Genomic DNA, 20,076 nt, shown 5'->3' with positions numbered 1-20,076 from the left:
CCTAAATGCAGAACTTTACATTTATCCCTGTTAAAATTCATTTTATTGGTTTCAGCTCAGTTTTCCAGCTTGTCAAAGTCATCCTGTTTCTGTCTTCTACTGTATTTGCAGCCCCTCCCAATTTAGTATCTCATTTTTTTTTCTTTTTAAAAAGAAAAAAAGTAGCAAAATATCCTTATACAGTCTAGTGATGGAATTAATATGAATTGTGTCATTATCGAGTTTCTCAAGTATTGGGAACCATATAGCAATGTAGTTTGAATAAGCCTAATAGGGGTCAGGTTGATTTAAGCCAGTTGAAATTTTGTTCATCACTATATGGTCCCATACCTTGTCAAGGCAGAGATTAAGAGACAGGCCGGAAGAGCTTTTCCAATTATGTACAATGACAGCTTTGACTGCGATTAGGAGTTTGGTTACTAAAGATCTCTTCGAAGGTGATATTGAGAAGTTGGAGCAGTTGTTAAGCAATATGTTTTCCGGGAGTATTATGTTTGTTATTTGGGCTAGAACGAGTTTCCAGAATTGCTTAATTGGGGGGAAATCCCACCAACAGTGTATGTAAGAGGCTTTGTTATCACAGCTTCTTCAACAGTTGGGAGAGGCTTGGGAGGATAGGTGTGAGAGACATTGTGGAGTATAGTACCATCGAGCCATTAGTTTGAAGTTTTGTTGGGAAATGTTTATAATGTTAGTTTGTAATGCTTCTGAAGCCCAAATCGATTCCCACTGTTCTGGCATCAGGGTGAAGTTGCACTCTTTTTGCCACCGTGTGGAGTAAGGAGGCAGAGGTGATTTGTCTGCAAATGTAATAAGCATGCTCTCGATTCCTTCATCCAAATCATTTATAAAGATGTTGAACAAAACAGGCCCCGGACAGATCCTTGAGGCACTCCACTTGTCACTCCTCTCCAAGAGGATGAGGAACCATTCACAAGCACTCTTTGGGTGCGATCTGTCAACCAGTTACAGATCCACCTAACAGTAACAGGATCCAAACCACATTTTACCAACTTGTGAACAAGGATAGTATGTGGAACCTTATCAAAAGCCTTACTGAAATCAAGATAATTTATGTCTACAGCATTCCCCTGATCCAGCAAGGTAGTCACTTTCTCAAAAAGAGAAATCAGATTAGTCTGACATGACTTATTCTTGAGAAACCCATGCTGGCTTATAGTAATCACAGCCGTCCTTTCTAAATGTTCCAGGACTGACTGATGATTTGTTCTAAAACTTTTCCAGGTATAGATGCCAAGCTGATGGGTCGGTAGTTTCCCAGATCCTCCTTTTTTCCCTTCTTGAAGATGGGGACAACATTTGCCCGCCTCCAACTTCCAGCACCTCTCCTGTTCTCCAAGAATTCTCAAAAATAATAGCCAGAGGCTCATTAATTATATCTGCAAGCTCTTTTAGAACCCTTGGATGCATTTCATCTGGCCCTGAGGACTTAGTTTCATTTAAAGAAACTAGGTGTTTATGTACTACCGCTATGCTGATCCTAGCTTGGAACTCCATACCCTCCTTATATGTTCTGTTTTTGCCATGTTGAGCACTTTCCCTCAGAAGAATACCTCTAGCAGTACATCTTTCTACTTTTACTAAGATCCAGTGTACTCAGTGCAATGTACTTTGAGAGCGAGTGGATAACCTTTGGTTTGGTCAATTACATCGTTTGCTTTCAGAGTATTTCCGATAGATTGGTGACCTGCTCCTGGAAGTTGAAGGAATAGGTTATACCAACAAAACAGCAGTGGAATTCTTAGTGAAGTGAATGGTTGTGTGTCATTTGTTGTTCTAGTTGGACACTTAGTGCTTCATGTTTAGTATGCACCATTCTAGCTCCATAATCACTGAAAATGCATGCAAGAGTATAGAAATAGAGGGTTCCCACACAGTTGATGAGAACATATGAAGCTGCCTTCTACTGAATCAGACCCTTGGTCCATCAAAGTCAGTATTGTCTTCTCAGACTGGCAGCGGCTCTCCAGAGTCTCAAGCTGAGGGTTTTCACACCTATTTGCCTGGACCCTTTTTGGAGATGCCAGGGATTGAACCGGGGACCTTCTGCTTCCCAAGCAGATGCTCTACCACTGAGCCACCGTCCCTCCCCTGCTCTCCAGGGTCTCAAGCTGGGGTTTTTCACACCTATTTGCCCTTTTTTTGGAGATGCCTGGGATTGAACCTGGGACCTTCTGCTTCCCAAGCAGATGCTCTACCACTGAGCCACCGTCCCTCCCAACATTGTAGCAACATTGAGCTACACTATACTGCTCGTGCTGCTGAAAAGCCATATTACTGAAGGCTGCTTCACATATGATGGATATGTGACATAAAAATGCAAATACTATAAATATTTTATTTACTTAATTTATACCCCACAGAGCAGCTTACAGGATTTTCTTCTCATCTATTTTATGTTCACAGTAACCTTTTCAGGTAGACTTGGCAGTGTGCTTGGCCCAAGGTTGCTCACTAGACTTTCATGGTAAATTTGAACCTGGGTCTCCCAGATTCTAGTTAGACACTCTAACCAGTATACCATATATACTTATTGGGGAGGGATGACTGGCTCTAGTTGCAGAAGAACGAAGTAGGAGTCCAGTAGCACCTTTAAGACCAACGAAGCTTTCAAATGCATGCAGACTTCTTCAGACAAGGAATGAGGTACAGTGAGCACAGCTACATAACGCTAGTGGGCAGTGGTTTAGAATGCAAAGTGGTACAAAGTTAGAATCCAGTGGCAGAATAGTGAAATTAACAAATGGAGAGAACAGCTGACATTCTGAATAAAACTGTGTTGGTGTTAAAGGTGCTCCTGGACTCCTACTTTGTTCTACTGCTTCAGACCAACCCGGCTGCCCACTAGTTGCTTCGGTGAAATGCCCAAGTCTGTGGCTCGACCAAGTCCACTCTGAATTTTTAATAATAATACTAATATTTATTTATTTATTTATTTATTTATTACTTTACATTTATATCCCGCCCTCTCCGCAAGCGGACTCAGGGCGGCTTACAATATCATAAAAACAATCAATTCCATAAAACATATAAAACCATAATACACTTATCAGTTTAAAACTATTTGCGCTGTCTCTATCCAGTCTGGCGGTAGTGGGTTCTGACTATGATCGCCAGCTTCTGCAGGATGTCCGGTGGCAGCCCATTTTCAGTCAACCAGAAAAGCCTGTCTGAACAGTTCGGTCTTACAGGCCCTGCGGAACGCCGACAAATCCCGCAGGGCCCTTATAGCTTCTGGGGGGGTGTTCCAAAGTCCTGGTGCTGCCACCGAAAAAGCCCTAGATCTTGTTGCGCATAGCCTGGCTTCTTTTACTTTTACTAATACTTTCAGGCGATTGTTTTTCTTGTATGGTAAGTAAGATATGTGTTGTGGTTGTTTAGTTTCCTCGAGAACACAACCTAATTATTTTGTTTATTTGTATCACAAATGAAGTGTGGGGGGGGGGAATTATTCAAAACCTTGCATAAAACGGAGCTTTCTCACAGCATCCTTTCGATATCCCAGCATGCTCTTAAAAGCAGAACCTGAAGCTGGAACCTGTGATTTCTGTCATCATTCAGAATGTGTAATGACAAATTCTGTTTCAGTTCCTTCCACAGAAAATTATACCTGAAAAATTTTTAATTGAATTCACATCAAATCTCTCTGTATCTCAGCATCTCTGCCTTCCCTTTCATTTTCCCTATAAGTATTCCCAAAATGATTTCTTTTCTACATATCTGAAGAAGTGAGCCTCTGAAGTAAATGTTGTTAGTCATTTAAGATGCCACTGGACTTTTGTTTTAATACAATAGCTTCATGACTTCCTCCCTACAAAACACCCCAGGTTAATGGCAGAGAAAGCTTTAAAGGGATTGTTGATGGGAAAATTAAATATGTCTTATGGAATGTTTGTTGATGAGCAGAGGTATATAAGATCAGCCTGTTGTGTACCACAAATAGAGAACAGTAGGGATCAAGATCTATATGAAATAGCTTTAATGGAGTCTGAAGAAAAGAAACTGGCACTTGGATGATGTAGCTAAGCTATAGATTTGGGATTTTTTTCTTAAAATTGTTTTGAATATAGGAAAGTTCAAAGCCTTGGTTGATTCTAAAGGCTACTAGGTGTCTGCATTGAATCATTACTTAACTCACAAGGTTCTAGTCCACTGTTCTGCATCCCTTGAATGAATGGAAGATACAGATATAATAGATTAATATGTAACACAGAACCTCCACCCTAACACCAGGTTGTTGCAGGCCCCCATAATTTTCAAAGCTTTCCCTTGGCCTAGCACTGTACGAGAAGGCCTCAGCTTGCTTCTTTGTCCACAGGTGCATGGAGGATGATTCCCTCCCAGAAGCTCATGGAAGAGGAGGAGCCAGGGTGATGAGCGTGTGAGCCAGGGGGATGGGGTGGAGGGTGATTCCGTTTTAGTAGTTCATGGAAGAGGAGGAGCCAGGGTGATGAGTGTGTGAGCCAGGGGGATGGGGTGGAGGGTGATTCCGTTTCAGTAGTTCATGGAAGAGGAGGAGCCAGGGTGATGAGCGTGTGAGCCAGGGGGATGGGGTGGAGGGTGATTCCGTCCTAGTAGTTCGTGGAAGAGGAGGAGCCAGGGTGATGAGCGTGTGAGCCAGGGGGATGGGGTGGAGGGTGATTCCGTCCTAGTAGTTCGTGGAAGAGGAGGAGCCAGGGTGATGAGCGTGTGAGCCAGGGGGATGGGGTGGAGGGTGATTCCGTCCTAGTAGTTCGTGGAAGAGGAGGAGCCAGGGTGATGAGCGTGTGAGCCAGGGGGATGGGGTGGAGGGTGATTCCGTCCTAGTAGTTCGTGGAAGAGGAGGAGCCAGGGTGATGAGCGTGTGAGCCAGGGGGATGGGGTGGAGGGTGATTCCGTCCTAGTAGTTCGTGGAAGAGGAGGAGCCAGGGTGATGAGCGTGTGAGCCAGGGGGATGGGGTGGAGGGTGATTCCGTTTTAGTAGTTCATGGAAGAGGAGGAGCCAGGGTGATGAGTGTGTGAGCCAGGGGGATGGGGTGGAGGGTGATTCCGTTTTAGTAGTTCGTGGAAGAGGAGGAGCCAGGGTGATGAGCGTGTGAGCCAGGGGGATGGGGTGGAGGGTGATTCCGTCCTAGTAGTTCATGGAAGAGGAGGAGCCAGGGTGATGAGCGTGTGAGCCAGGGGGATGGGGTGGAGGGTGATTCCGTCCTAGTAGTTCGTGGAAGAGGAGGAGCCAGGGTGATGAGCGTGTGAGCCAGGGGGATGGGGTGGAGGGTGATTCCGTTTTAGTAGTTCATGGAAGAGGAGGAGCCAGGGTGATGAGCGTGTGAGCCAGGGGGATGGGGTGGAGGGTGATTCCGTCCTAGTAGTTCATGGAAGAGGAGGAGCCAGGGTGATGAGCGTGTGAGCCAGGGGGATGGGGTGGAGGGTGATTCCGTCCTAGTAGTTCGTGGAAGAGGAGGAGCCAGGGTGATGAGCGTGTGAGCCAGGGGGATGGGGTGGAGGGTGATTCCGTCCTAGTAGTTCGTGGAAGAGGAGGAGCCAGGGTGATGAGCGTGTGAGCCAGGGGGATGGGGTGGAGGGTGATTCCGTCCTAGTAGTTCATGGAAGAGGAGGAGCCAGGGTGATGAGCGTGTGAGCCAGGGGGATGGGGTGGAGGGTGATTCCGTTTTAGTAGTTCATGGAAGAGGAGGAGCCAGGGTGATGAGCGTGTGAGCCAGGGGGATGGGGTGGAGGGTGATTCCGTTTTAGTAGTTCATGGAAGAGGAGGAGCCAGGGTGATGAGCGTGTGAGCCAGGGGGATGGGGTGGAGGGTGATTCCGTTTTAGTAGTTCATGGAAGAGGAGGAGCCAGGGTGATGAGCGTGTGAGCCAGGGGGATGGGGTGGAGGGTGATTCCGTCCTAGTAGTTCGTGGAAGAGGAGGAGCCAGGGTGATGAGCGTGTGAGCCAGGGGGATGGGGTGGAGGGTGATTCCGTCCTAGTAGTTCGTGGAAGAGGAGGAGCCAGGGTGATGAGCGTGTGAGCCAGGGGGATGGGGTGGAGGGTGATTCCGTCCTAGTAGTTCATGGAAGAGGAGGAGCCAGGGTGATGAGCGTGTGAGCCAGGGGGATGGGGTGGAGGGTGATTCCGTTTTAGTAGTTCATGGAAGAGGAGGAGCCAGGGTGATGAGCGTGTGAGCCAGGGGGATGGGGTGGAGGGTGATTCCGTCCTAGTAGTTCGTGGAAGAGGAGGAGCCAGGGTGATGAGCGTGTGAGCCAGGGGGATGGGGTGGAGGGTGATTCCGTCCTAGTAGTTCGTGGAAGAGGAGGAGCCAGGGTGATGAGCGTGTGAGCCAGGGGGATGGGGTGGAGGGTGATTCCGTCCTAGTAGTTCGTGGAAGAGGAGGAGCCAGGGTGATGAGCGTGTGAGCCAGGGGGATGGGGTGGAGGGTGATTCCGTCCTAGTAGTTCGTGGAAGAGGAGGAGCCAGGGTGATGAGCGTGTGAGCCAGGGGGATGGGGTGGAGGGTGATTCCGTTTTAGTAGTTCATGGAAGAGGAGGAGCCAGGGTGATGAGTGTGTGAGCCAGGGGGATGGGGTGGAGGGTGATTCCGTTTTAGTAGTTCGTGGAAGAGGAGGAGCCAGGGTGATGAGCGTGTGAGCCAGGGGGATGGGGTGGAGGGTGATTCCGTCCTAGTAGTTCATGGAAGAGGAGGAGCCAGGGTGATGAGCGTGTGAGCCAGGGGGATGGGGTGGAGGGTGATTCCGTCCTAGTAGTTCGTGGAAGAGGAGGAGCCAGGGTGATGAGCGTGTGAGCCAGGGGGATGGGGTGGAGGGTGATTCCGTTTTAGTAGTTCATGGAAGAGGAGGAGCCAGGGTGATGAGTGTGTGAGCCAGGGGGATGGGGTGGAGTAATAGGAGTGGAAGGTCTGACAAAAGGAAGGTGTCCGAAAGGTGGTGTTATTCATTGAGGACTGAGTTTGACCAGTGGTTCAACTCACTATCATAGGGTCTATATTGGGCACTAAGAAAATATGACTGACCAAGCAGGAGTCCAGAAAACATAACGTATCACTGACTTCCTTCATGACATTTATGGGTGGATGTTATATCTGTTTTTGTTACACCCGCTCAGTTTTGTTGATATCCACAATACATTTCACTGTTGACCATGGGTTAGTAGCAGAGCATGTACTTGGCATGCAGAAGGCCCCAGCTTCAGTCCTCAGTATCTCCAGTTAAAAGGATCAGGTAGCACCTTCACCTTAGACCTTGGAGAACCACGGCCAGTCTGAAACAATATTGCTGTTGAGGGACCAATAATTTCCTTCAGTAGAAGGCTTCTTCATGTGGTAGCTCAGTAGGTTTATGACAAATGGTACTGTTCAAATGAAGTACTGTTGTGGTGAATTGTCTCACAACTTCCGTTTCTTTATAGCTGCTGTGTTATGAAAAAGTCTTTAGTCAGATAACTGAACCCTTAGAGTTGGGGATAAGGTTACCATATTTTGAAAATCAGAAAAGGACGTATTTCCTGACTACTTCAAACAACTAATCACTATGCCAAATCTCATTTCAAAATACCCCTAACTGTTTATGCTGAAGCTTGTCAACACTGGGGGACTATACTGGATCAGCCTCCCCCGAAAAGGACATTTTCATCAGTTTTTTAAAAAGACCCCCAAAAGGACAGATATATATATATAAAAGAAGACATAACCTCCAGGAGGAATCACTGAGTGCTCCGCTCTCAGGGACAGTTGTGAGCAGTGTTCCCTCTAAGCTGAGTTAGTGTGAGCTAGTTCACAGTTTTTTAGACTCTGGATCACACATTTTTGTCTTAGCTCAGGAAAAATTGCCCCAGAAGCAAATTAATTTATGCATTAGCTCACAACTTTAATGCCAGTAGCTCACAATGTATAATTTTTGCTCACAAGATTCCACAGCTTAGAGGGAGTATTGATTGTGATTTTAACTTTTAACAGGCCAGTTTCTTTTATTGCAACTCCCCATCTTTTCAAGCCTCAAAGCAGCAGTGCTTTTCAGACATTAGCTTACTTGAATTTTGTTTTTAATTCTCTGACCTGAATTGCAATAGCTCTCTGTACACATTTTCTGATCTCCGTGGGTTCCGTCAATATGCTTTTAAAACTTTGAGAAAGTAATTGAACAAAGCAGGATCAAGTGCGCCTTTAAGACCAGCCAAGTTTTATTCAGAACATCAGCTTTCATGTGCTCTCTAAGCACACTTCATCAGTAAAAAGTAAATTAGAGTTGGATTTGAGGTGCAGGATATACTTTTGAGGGAATTCTTTTCTTGCTGTTTTCTATTTGATGCAGCTTTTGGGGGTGTAGCATGTAGTAAAGCAGTCCCAAAGATACTCTTGTTCTCTTTCATGGTGGTGAGATTTTGACTATATACCAGAATAGATATCATTAGCAATACTTTTTTTTACCACTTTTGTTTTTCTGTTTCCTGGGAACTTTGGAGATGGAGCCAGGAGACTTGGGGGTAGCACCTAATGAAGATATGACATAACTTTTTGATGTAAAAACATAAGAACGTATAAGAACATAAAAGAAGTTATGTTGGATCAGGCCAATCCAACATTCTGTGTCACACAGTGGCCAAAAAAACCAAGTGCCATCAGGAGGTACACTGGTGGGGCCAGGACATTAGAAACCCCCCCAAGCACTAATAATATAGAGCATTACTGCCTCAGACAGAGAGTTCCATCAATAAGCTGTGACTAATAGCCACTGATGGACCTTTGCACCATATATTTATCCAATCCCCTCTTGAAGCTGTCATGAAGCTGTATCCGACGAAGACAGAGGTTCTCTGCCTGAGTCAGAGTGGCCCGGGTGGAGAGATCCCTTTGCCGGCTCTTTACAGGGTGCCACTACTACTGGCCCCTAAGGTCGAGAAGAAGAAGAAGAAGATATTGGATTTATATCCCGCCCTCCACTCCGAAGAGTCTCAGAGCGGCTCACAATCTCCTTTACCTTCCTCCCCCACAACAGACACCCTGTGAGGTGGGTGGGGCTGGAGAAGGCTCTCACAGCAGCTGCCCTTTCAAGGACAACCTCTGCCAGAGCTATGGCTGACCCAAGGCCATGCTAGCAGGTGCAAGCGGAGGAGTGGGGAATCAAACCTGGTTCTCCCAGATAAGAGTCCGCACACTTAACCACTACACCAAAGCTTGGGAGTGCTCCTGGAGTCCTCCTCTGACAATGGAGGCCCAGGTAGCAGCCACTACCAAATCCACCTTTTTCACCTGTAGTGGGTATGGCAGCTGGCCCCTTTTCTGGAGCATGATGACTTAGCAATGATTATCCATGCTATGGTCACCTTGAGAATAGATGTAATGCCCTCTACATGGGGCTACCCTTGACCTGGATTCGGAAACTACAGCTAGTGCAGAACACTGCAGCGCGGTTGCTAACGGGGCTCCCTTGATGGGAGCACATTCGACCAGTGCTGAAAGAGCAGGCTACCGTGTTCCGTTTCAAGGTGTTGGTATTGACCTTTAAAGCCTTATATGGTTGAGGGCCTGTCTATCTACAGGACTGCCTTTCTCCGCATGTTCCCCAGAGAGCACTGCGTTCAGGGACACAAAACCTACTGTCCATCCCTGGACCAAGGGAGGCCAGACTGTGTTCTACACAGGTTAGGACTTTCTCAGTGGCAGCACTTTTTCAGTGGCAGCACCAGAAATGTGGAATGCCCTCCTGGAGGCCATAAGGATCCTGTGGGATCTTTCTCAAATCCGCAGGGCCTGTAAAACTGAATTATTTCGACAGGCCTTCAACACCTAACCGGGGAAGGACTGCCATTCTACACTGCTGAGGAATTACGATCACCATAGGATCACTGTCAGAGGAAAGTAAGATCCTGCCTGTATTGAAGTTAAACAGCACCACAAAATGTTTTAAATTGTATTTTATCATTTTAAAAACTATAATCGTAAATGTCTGCACTGTTAGCCGCCCTGAGTCCGCTTGCGGAGAGGGCGGGATAAAAGTTGAAATAAAAAAATAAATGCTTGTAGCCGCCGCCACCTCCTGTGGCAGTGAATTTCACCTGTTAATCACCCTTTGGGTGAAGAAGTACTTCCTTTTATCAGTTCTAACCTGACTTCTAAGCAATTTCATTGAATGTCCATGAGTTCTCATATTGTGAGAAAGGGAGAAAAGTACTTCTTTCTCTACCGTCTCCATCCCATGCATAATCTTGTAAACCTCTAGCATGTCACCCCGCAGTCGGTATTTCTCCAAGCTAAAGAGCCCCAAGTGTTTTAACCTTTCTTCATAGGGAAAGTGTTCCAACCCTTTAATCATTCTAGTTGCCCTTTATTAGAGAGAAAGTTATGTAATCTGCTATCAATGATGCTCATCAATTCAACTTCATTAAGCATCATTTCAATGATTTAAGCAATGTGGTCAGTCAGATCATTCGGAATGGTCTTATCATATCCTCAAGCTATCTTCTGATTTCAGCACAGTAATCCTTCCTGTTTTGCAGATTATAGATTATTGAATGAAAATAGACACAAATGAATGGGGTATAAATATTTCTTGAACTTACAGTGTGGCCAGAGCAAATTTGAAGCGGGGTATTAAACAGGCCAAAGCTGCATATAAGGGCAGGATAGAAGAATGGCTTTCTCAGAATAATTTGAGACAAGCCTGGCAGGGGATTCAGCAGTTAACTAATTTCAAGGCGCTAAAGGCTAGTACGAATGGAAAGCAGGAGCTGGCAGAGGAGTTAAATACTTTTTATGCCCGGTTTGAAGTGGATCAAAAGGAAGCGGAATTACTAGTAACATCATCGTTGGGGACCGAGCGAGGTGCTCCTTTCGTTGTGAGGGAGCACGATGTTAGGTGTATAATGAAGGCAGTACATTCTAGAAAGGCTGCAGGTCCCGATAATATCCCTGGTTGTGTGGTAAAGGAATGTGCAGGGCAGTTAGCTGGGGTGTGGACTGAGATTTTCAATCGTTCCTTGTCACAATCCATTGTTCCCACTTGTTTGAAGGCTTCCCTTATTGTCCCAATACCAAAGAGGACGCCAGCAAAGGTTTTAAATGACTATAGGCCAGTGGCCTTGACTTCTGTGATAATGAAGTGTTTTGAACAATTAGTTCAAAAATATATTATTTCCTGCCTTCCTGTTATTTTTGATGAATATCAGTTTGCTTACAGGAAAAATAGATCTACTGAGGATGCTGTTAATACTGTTCTCTATACTGCTTTATCGCATTTGGATAAAAAGGGGACGTATGTTAGAATGTTGTTTGCAGATTTTAGTTCTGCTTTTAATACAATATCACCCCATAGATTGTTGTTTAAGCTTAAAGATTTGAAGCTGTCGGACTCTATATGTGAGTGGATTTTGAATTTTTTGTCAGGTCGTTCACCAAGGGTTAAAATGGATGGATATATTTCCTCCGTGAAGATCTTAAATACTGGCACCCCTCAGGGATGTGTCTTGAGTCCACTTCTTTTCACTATTTACACGTCTGATTGTGTTTCTAGCAGTCTGAGTAACAAAATCATTAAGTATGCAGATGATACAACGTTGGTAGGGCTCATCTCTGAGGATGATGAGTCTGCGTACAGGAGGGAAGTTCAACAGCTGTCCCTTTGGTGTAAAGTAAATAATCTTATTTTAAATATAAATAAGACGAAGGAAATTATAGTGGATTACAGGAAGAGTAGTTTGGACACCCAGCCGTTGTTTATTGATGGTGTTATGGTAGAACAGGTGACAGAATGGAAGTTTCTGGGAATTACCATGAAACAGGATCTAACATGGGGGGCAAATACTTCAGCTCTAGAGAAAAAGGCCCAGCAACGACTATACTACTTAAGACTCTTAAGATCACTACAACAGTCAGGGAGTCTGCTGGTTGCCTTTTATCGTAGTTCCATTGAGAGCATTTTATCTTATTGCCTCTGCGCGTGGTTTGGGAGCTGCACGGAAGCAGAGAGAAGGGTGCTCCAAAGAGTGACAAGAAGAGCACAAAAGATTTGTGGATGTTCTCTCCCCTCATTGGTGGATCTGTATAATATGGCATGTAAAAGGAAGATACAAATGATCCTAAGGGACCATACACATCTGGGCCATTTGCTTTTTGAGATCTTACCGTCAGGTAGACGATATAGAGTGTTGAAGGCTAGGACAAACAGATTTAAGGACAGTTTTTATCCAAGTGCTGTGGTTAGGTTAAATGCAGGGTTATGAAGGATTATCTGTTTTAGATGTATTTAATGGTTTAAATGGTTTTAATGGTTTTATGAATGTTTATTTAATGGTTTTATGAATGTTTATTTAATGGTTTAAATGGTTTTATGAATGTTTATCCGTTTTAGATGTATTTAAATGGTTTTAATGGTTTAATGGTTTTAGATGTATTTAAATGGTTTATGAATATGTGTGTTTGATGTGTTGGTATGTTTGTGGAAGAGCACCTCATTTCGTTGCTCTCTTTTTGTTGAGAACAATGACAATAAATTCATCTATCTATCTATCTATCTATCTATCTATCTATCTATCTATCTATCTATCTATCTATCTATCTATTAATTGTAGTAGTTGTTATTTCAGTGTTTTTGTGCATGGCTGCCTAGTAAGGGTGGCAAAAGTGCAGTTTATTTAAGTTATGTTTCTGTGTTTATACCTCTGAGGTATGAGGTTTATACCTGTGAGGTGACCAAACTTGGAGCAGGGGTGATGTTTCTAAATAAAGAGACTGTATTTTTAAAATATAACAGCAAGAATTGCAGCTTGAACCAAAATTCATTCCCTTTTGGTATGTTGGAGAGACAAGATAGAGCAGGTCTAAATGAACAAAGTGAATTATGGAGATACAGCTTGAGCTAATGAGCTACTTGGTTTCTCTTACAGGTTATGGTACTTGGGGTACTGAGTCAACCAATACTCAAGGTATGTGCTAGTTCTACTTAGATGAACTTTTGAAAATACACTGAGATTCTAAACCAATCCTGGTTTGGGGGCAAGGGGGAAAAATTGTGATTTGTTAAAGGGTCCAAATTCGTTACAATAAATTAGACTTGGACATGTAAAGGGAAGCATACAAAATTGCTCATGGGATCTGGGACTCATTCATCACAAATAAATTGTAATTTGCTGTCTGAATACAGTCTGTCTTGAATAGGTGCATGATTACATTTCTGTAGATGTTCCTTCTTATGGTATCTTAAATCTTAGAAGTTACATTTACATCCCAACATTCTTTGTGGCTCCAAGGTGGCTTACACATCAGTTTAACACTGCAATTTAAAACGAATAGATAACCCCAGATACTCCCCTCCTCCTAAAAGATGTCTGGTGTTTATATGCCATTTAAACTGGTAGAAAAAAAACCAGGCCTTTGCAAACACCTCCCAAAGATTTCTAATGACATTCCTCCTTTCCTTCTCTGAGATATTGTTGCAGTCTTTCTCAGTAGGAAGCAATGTAAACTCTTTGGATGAGGAATAACAAGCCAGTGAGGTGGATTAGGCTGAGTGTGTACCCAGACCAAGTTTACCCAGTATATTTCCTTTGGCTTTTCTTTCACATTTCACATTTTCTATTGATTGACTGAAGATAATAGCCTGATACTGACCACTATACATGGCTGCCTCTCTGTTGTTGCAGTGCCTTGTAGAAGTTGTAGCTATTTCTCTGGGGAAGACCAGTTCTGTAGACAAACACATAGCCCTCAGTCTGTGCCATGATACCTTTGCATGTTTTTGACCAGCATACAAAGCAGCTTACATACAAAAGTTCACAATGCCCAGCCATTTCATGTTTCATGACCATGAGATTTCTGATAAGAATGTCAGTAAATCAAAAGTTTGCAACTTACAGATAGCACAGCTGAACATCATACTCAAGATGATGATGATGATCATTTGATTAATCGACTCATCCTGGTCAAGGCCAGGCTCTGAGCAATGTACATCAGGTAAAAAATAAGCAAGCATTAAAACATTAATTTTTAAATTAATTTTAAAACAATAAAACAGTAAAAATTCTGACTCCAATGGCATTCTGCTAAATTACATTCATTCTCACCGGACTGTTGGAGCATGTGGGGGAGGGGAAGGAAACTTTGGGGGGTAGGCAAAAAGGCGCCAACCGTTGCTGTCCTCAGTTGAAAGCGTAGCATAAGACCTCTGCCTCACAGGCCCTGCGGAATTGCAAAAGATCCCACAGGGCCTAGGTGTCATCTGGGAGACAGTTCCAGCAGGTAGGGGCCAGAACTGAAAAGGCCCTGGCCCTAGTTTAGGACAGCCGGGCTTCTTTAGGGCCAGGGATTATTAGCAGATTGTTACCAGCAGAGCACAATACCATACTAGGGACATAATGGAGGAGAGGGACCCGTATATATATTGGTCCCAAACAGCTTAAGGCCTCTACCCATATATGTCCCAGAGGTCATTGTGGTCTACTACACAACAGCTCCTGACCACCCCTGGCCCAAAGGACGTCCATCTGGCCTCAACTAGGGCCAGGGCTTTCTCAGCTCTGGCCCTTGCCTGGTGGAATCAACTCTCTGTGGAGATCCGGGTCCTACCTGAGTTACTGCCATTTCGTAGAGCCTGTAAGATGGACTAGTTCCACCAGGCTTTTGGTTGAGGCATATATTGCTTGATTGTTCTTTTTTTGAGGCATATATTGCTTGATCTTTTTACCATAACCTCCGTAAAGATTTATTTGGCAAGTTTTCTTTTCCCCCAGATTTGTCTATTCTGCCACCCTGTTATTATTTATTGAGTGATACTGAGGGGGTGGTTAGTGAGGCTGTGGCAAAATTTCTGGCTGACATCCTTAAATTTAATTCTGACCATGTTTGAATGCATCTGTAAGCTCGATTTCATTTTGATTTTATCTCCAATGTATAATTTTTATATTCTGTGTATTTTTATTTGAATCTATTATGCCATTAAAGGTTTGGTATGGTATGGTATGGTATGGTTGAGGCAGCAGGTGTCCTATTGCAGCAACTATTCCATCAGTTGGCCTCCCTTGTTGTGACATCATGCTTTACTGCCTTATTGTGACATCATGTTTCACTGCGATGCTATCTTATTTATTATCACCATCATTTCTTCTTGGGCTGAAAATTGCTTTATTCTGTAAAATGTGCCCTTCTCGCCTGTGATGCACCTTATTTTGTTTTATTGGTCTATCGTACTTGGTTGGCTAATTTTATTGCATTGTTTTTAAATTTAAATTGTAGATTTTTATTGTTGTTCAGTTTATGTTGTGATCCACCCTGATCACAACATAAGAAAGGGCAGAATAAGAAAGAAAGAAAGAAAGAAAGAAAGAAAGAAAGAAAGAAAGAAAGAAAGAAAGAAAGAAAGAACCTGAGATGGCAGTCAAGGCCGCGAAGAAAGATTACTTCGCAGCCAGGATTGCGTCTGCAAATTCGCGCCCAGCACAGTTGTTTAGAATAATTGGACACTTAACTACACTGCCTCAAGGCAGACCAAATGTTAGAGAATTAGAAATAGGCGGTGAGGCTTTTGCGAATTTTTTTGCAGACAAAATCACGTCGCTCCGCCAGGACTTGCCCATCACATTGGATACAGTACATGAACTGGAGGCTCCGTGCCTGTCTTCTGGTTTAGCTCTGGACCACTTCGACCCACTCAGCCTGGAGGAAGTTGACGGAATTCTCTCCTCTGCACGCCCAACAACTGGACCCGTGCCCCTCTTGGCTAATTAAATCTTGCCAGAGGGAGCTTAGATGTCCTTTACGGGACATCATAAATAGATCCCTCCTGGAGGGGCGTTTTCCAACACCCTTGAAAGAGGCTATGGTCCGCCCCCTCCTGAAAAAAAGTACAGCAGACCTGGCCGAATTGGCAAACTACCAACCGGTCTCTAATTTACCGTTTTTAGGTAAAATTATTGAGAGGGCAGTGGCGTTGCAGTTGCAGGGTTTTCTGGATGACGCTTCTGTCCTAGACCCTTGCCAGTCCGGCTTGCCAGTCCACGAGGAGGCGAGCCAGAGTTGCACTCCAAATGGGTAAGATCACTGGGAGGGCCTCAGATTGTGTGAGAGAAAGGGAACCATTCCTTCTCTCTCAGCTCAGCGGCAACACACCAGCTATCACTGTCCCATTAGAGGGAACTAGGCATTGGTATGACTGCTGGCTGCCTGTCATCATCACTGGCACCTCCCTCTTTCTTCCTCCTGCCCCTGAAAAAAAACTGGGTTATCCTTGCTGGGCCTGTGGGTGCTTTCGGTTACAGTTGGAGGCTGCAATGGCCCTTTCAGTATTATTAGGCATGTGTGGATGGGGACTAGGGAAATTTGGATTGCTTTGCAGATTTTAAAACAGCATTCACTTTTGGTTTGGCAATGGATGGGGGATAGGGGGGTGCACTGCCAATCAATTTGTGAGTGAGTTTTCGGGCTGTCTTTGGACTCTAGTCTATGTTTAGTGGGAGAGCGTTTTTACAACCACCTTCCAAATGCGGGCCAAGAGAGGATGCAGGCACAAGTAGGTGCTCATTTCATTCACTCTCAAAGTCTACATTCGGAGAGCCGAACAGAGGCAAGTTGACCTTCAGGAAGACCAATTGCTCAACTGTCCAGGGTTGCAGGCAATTGCGATGTAGGCAGACAATGTCGCCCATATGCAAAAAGACATGCTTGCTCTGCACGCTCGTTGGTGAGCATGAAAGGAACGCCTTGGCCACAGAGGAGAGGGCTGGCCAGACCTCCTCCTTCGTGACCCAATAGTCCAAAGGAGACATTTCCTGCGACTCGTTGGACTCCAAAAGATAATCCCTCACCATCACAGCACCCATCTCCATTCTCAGGGTCCTACCACCCCCAGAGGGGCCAACGAGCCACCCGATGAGTGTCATCTAGGGACTCTTTGTGACGTGAGTCTGGTGGGAAACACTGCCTAGCCAGGGAGGTTGGGGATGAACAGCAGTGGAAGTGGCAGATGAGCTGCTTCCACCCCCCCCCCCCCCCATCCTCCTCAGCTATTGGCACTGGGCCTGCCCTGACTCTGCAGCGCTCAACCTTCAGGGAGAGCTCGTCTCACCAGCAATCAAGCTCGTTGGCCCGCTCAGCAATCATGCCCTTAAGGCGCGGGTCTAACATGGTCACCATCATGTAGACCTTATCCTGGGTTAAAGTCTGAAAGCGGGCCTCAAGCACTTCCTGCAGCCTAACAACCAGGGCATGCACCACTGGAAGAACGTCTGCACGGCCTTGAGCTGGCACTAGAAACGAGGCCAGGTCCTCACGGGCCATGTGGACCATGGGGACGACCAGTGCAATGCTTGTCATGTCAGTTGAGAGCATTTTTGTGTGGGTCTTGAAGGGCCCAAGAACCTCCACAGTCTGAGAAATGACCGCCCAGTCTTGTTGGGTGAGATGGTTCTCATCTCGAAAGACCCTCGTCTCAGAGACAAAGGCATCCAGGGCTGCTCTCTGCTCCACCATGCGCTCCAGCATGGCACAGGTGGAGTTCCAGTGTATGCTGACGTCACCGATCAGACGGCGCCCTGGCACGCCTGTCAGTGTCTGTTTCTCAGGCATCAGATACGAGTCCATATTGCTGTGTGAGAAATGACCTGTGATGTGCTGACACTTCTGGAGCAGAAGTCGGTACTCATGGGTCGCAGCTAGATACTGACGATCCTGGCTTTTCATCTGGCCCAATGCGTCCTTAACCACAAGGTAGAGAAGGTGGGCCACGCAAGGAAGGCGTTGTAGGCCCTGATGCTGGACAGCCGCCTTGATGTTGGAGCCACCGTCAGTCACCACAAAGCCCTTGGAGACGTCCCTGCTGCCTACCCCGCCCTCTAACTGCCATGAGAAAATGGCTCTGAGAGTGTCCGCCATGTGCGGTGCGTCGACTGCTTCAGTGTGCAGCAAGGCCCAGCAATAGCCGGCCTGGCGGCCCTGATCCTATCTACTGCTACTGCCAGTGCCACCCCCACCCTGCAGCTCACTGGGTTGCCACCAATGCGCAGTCAGGGAGAGATACCCCTCGAACGCATGTTGGGAGCTGCAGATATCCGAGGTGAAATGAACAGTCCCCCTGGCAGCACGGGACAAATGCGCCTTCACCACAGATCTGATCACCCTGAAAACAGATGGCACAACAGTCTCGCTAATGGTGGTTCTAGCAGGAACTTTGTACCGGGGTGCCAGGTACTCGAGCAACCCTAGCATGCCAGGATTCTTGACCACTGAAAATGGAAGCCCATGGACAACCGACCTGGCAAGGTTCCAGGTGATCACCCTCCTGCCGTACCTGATTCCCCCTCTTAGCACACAGGTGCCACCCCCACCAAACATCTCAGGCAGAGATGGCTGGCGTCCCTGCACTGCTACGGAACTCTTCTGGAGAGTTCTGGAGGTAGTTGCGATGGGACGAACCTCCTGGCTGGGTGGTGTTGGCCGCTTGGGCAACCCAGCACCAGTCTGCTTCTCCCCCTTAAGAAGCACTGCCTGGTGGTGCTTCTGCAGGTGGTTCTGCATCCCTCGGAGTCAGGTGGGCAGAGTCCCGCCCACAACTAATCTGGGCCCTGCACAGCTGGCACTGCGCATAACGTGGATCCCCCATAAGTCGGAAATGCTTCCAGACTTCAGAGGTGTACGGATGCCCAAGCTGACCGGCAGCTTGGGTGTCCGGAGCCACCTCCTGTGAAGTGCTCGGGGCAGACACATCGTGTCTCGGGGTGGCAGGAGGGGCTGGCAGCCGGGGGGAAGTGGACGGAGATGGAGGCACCTCGTGTGTCTCCATTTCTTCCCCCTCCACCCCATGCGGCCTCCCCTCCTGGCCATCCCCTGAAAGACTGCTGTTGCCCGAAGGAACCGAAGAAGGGGACTGGTCCTCCTCAACCAGCCTCTTCTCCAGCTCCTGCACGACACTCTGCACCCTCCTTGGGTGATTGTTTTGGACAGAAAACTCTCCCCAAAGCTCATCTCCAAGGAGGGCTGCTCTTGCTGCCCCTCCTCCGACTGCTGAGGCCGAGTGACATCAGCAGGAGGAGAGACTGCCTGAGCAGCAGACCCCTGCTCTATGCCAGCACCTAATGGCACCTCTTGATGAAGGGCCGAAGGCAGGCCTTCTTCATCACACTCCGGCCAGAGGTCGGAGTGCTGGAAGGCGGCTGTGGAGTGGCCCTACGCAGAGGTGGGGGGGAAACCTGGGTCCTCCCCCTCCCTTCCACCCCTCTAGTCTTCTCCTTGGCCTTGCCCCCAGGGCCCCTCTTCTGCTGCCTGTCACTCATGTCACCCTTGGACAGTCTCACACAACCTGAAATGAGAGTGGGGTTTTTTACAAACCTAACTCACTACACTGTACCCTGAGCCAACAGGTGCCCTGACTTTTTTTTAAAAAAAAAAACCCTCCCACCAAAACTTGTTTGTTTGTTTGTTTTGGTCCCTAACCTGTCCTTCTTTGGGTTGGGGTAGTAGTAGTCTGGTAAAGTTTAGGAGACTAGGTGATCCTGCCTCTACCTGACTACAGTTTTTAAAAGGCTACCTTGAGATGAAGGCAATCCTTGTTATATCCTCCTAGTTAAACTTCTCCTAGCTAGATCCTGGGACAAACCGGATTTCCTTGCAAACCAGAAATCAGGTGTCCCCTATAATTTGAGAGAAGCTGTGGTTTACCGTATGGAAATCTAAGGATGCACCAGCTTTCAGGGCTGAAAGCAAGATGCACTGCAACCCTAGCCTCTTTAAAAGGGAGCCTGATGTGGCCTAGTAGTCATGCTGCCTTTTATGAGAAACCTAAAATCTTTTTAAATCACCCCTATCTCGCCTAATTGAATTTTTTAAGACGAGAAAATCCTAAACTGGATTAATTTTTTTTTAAATTTCAAAAAACACAATCCCTAAACACACCCTTATTAGTGGGGCAGCCTATTTAGTGGCCCTAGCCAAACCGAAAGCACCCTCAGACTCCAAAAATAACTCTATAAAAACATGAAACTTGGCCACAAGTCATTGGATTATTTGGCTGATTTATTTCAAAACTAGAATTGACAGAACTACTGAATTGGACCTGAGGATACAATGTAAAAGGCTTTCATTGTGTG

General features: G+C 46.1%; 1 protein-coding gene across 2 annotated transcripts in view; it reads left to right on the top strand.

Annotated features, from left to right (window-relative positions):
• The window catches only part of AKAP8 (A-kinase anchoring protein 8), a 118,990-nt gene that overhangs the window by 1,863 nt on the left and 97,051 nt on the right, over positions 1-20,076 (top strand). For both annotated transcript variants that reach the window (XR_009555471.1, XM_060240727.1), the window contains exon 2: positions 12,889-12,927. Coding sequence is in view for 1 of the 2 variants with exons in the window: in XM_060240727.1 (XP_060096710.1) it covers positions 12,889-12,927 (39 nt within the window). In the remaining variant the exon portion in view is untranslated. The remainder of the gene's footprint in view (positions 1-12,888; positions 12,928-20,076) is intronic.

This window comes from Heteronotia binoei, chromosome 5 (assembly GCF_032191835.1).
Source record: "Heteronotia binoei isolate CCM8104 ecotype False Entrance Well chromosome 5, APGP_CSIRO_Hbin_v1, whole genome shotgun sequence".
NCBI lineage: Eukaryota > Metazoa > Chordata > Lepidosauria > Squamata > Gekkonidae > Heteronotia > Heteronotia binoei.
The sequence above is the reverse complement of the archived record's forward strand: the minus strand, read 5'-3'. Positions and strand labels throughout refer to the sequence as shown.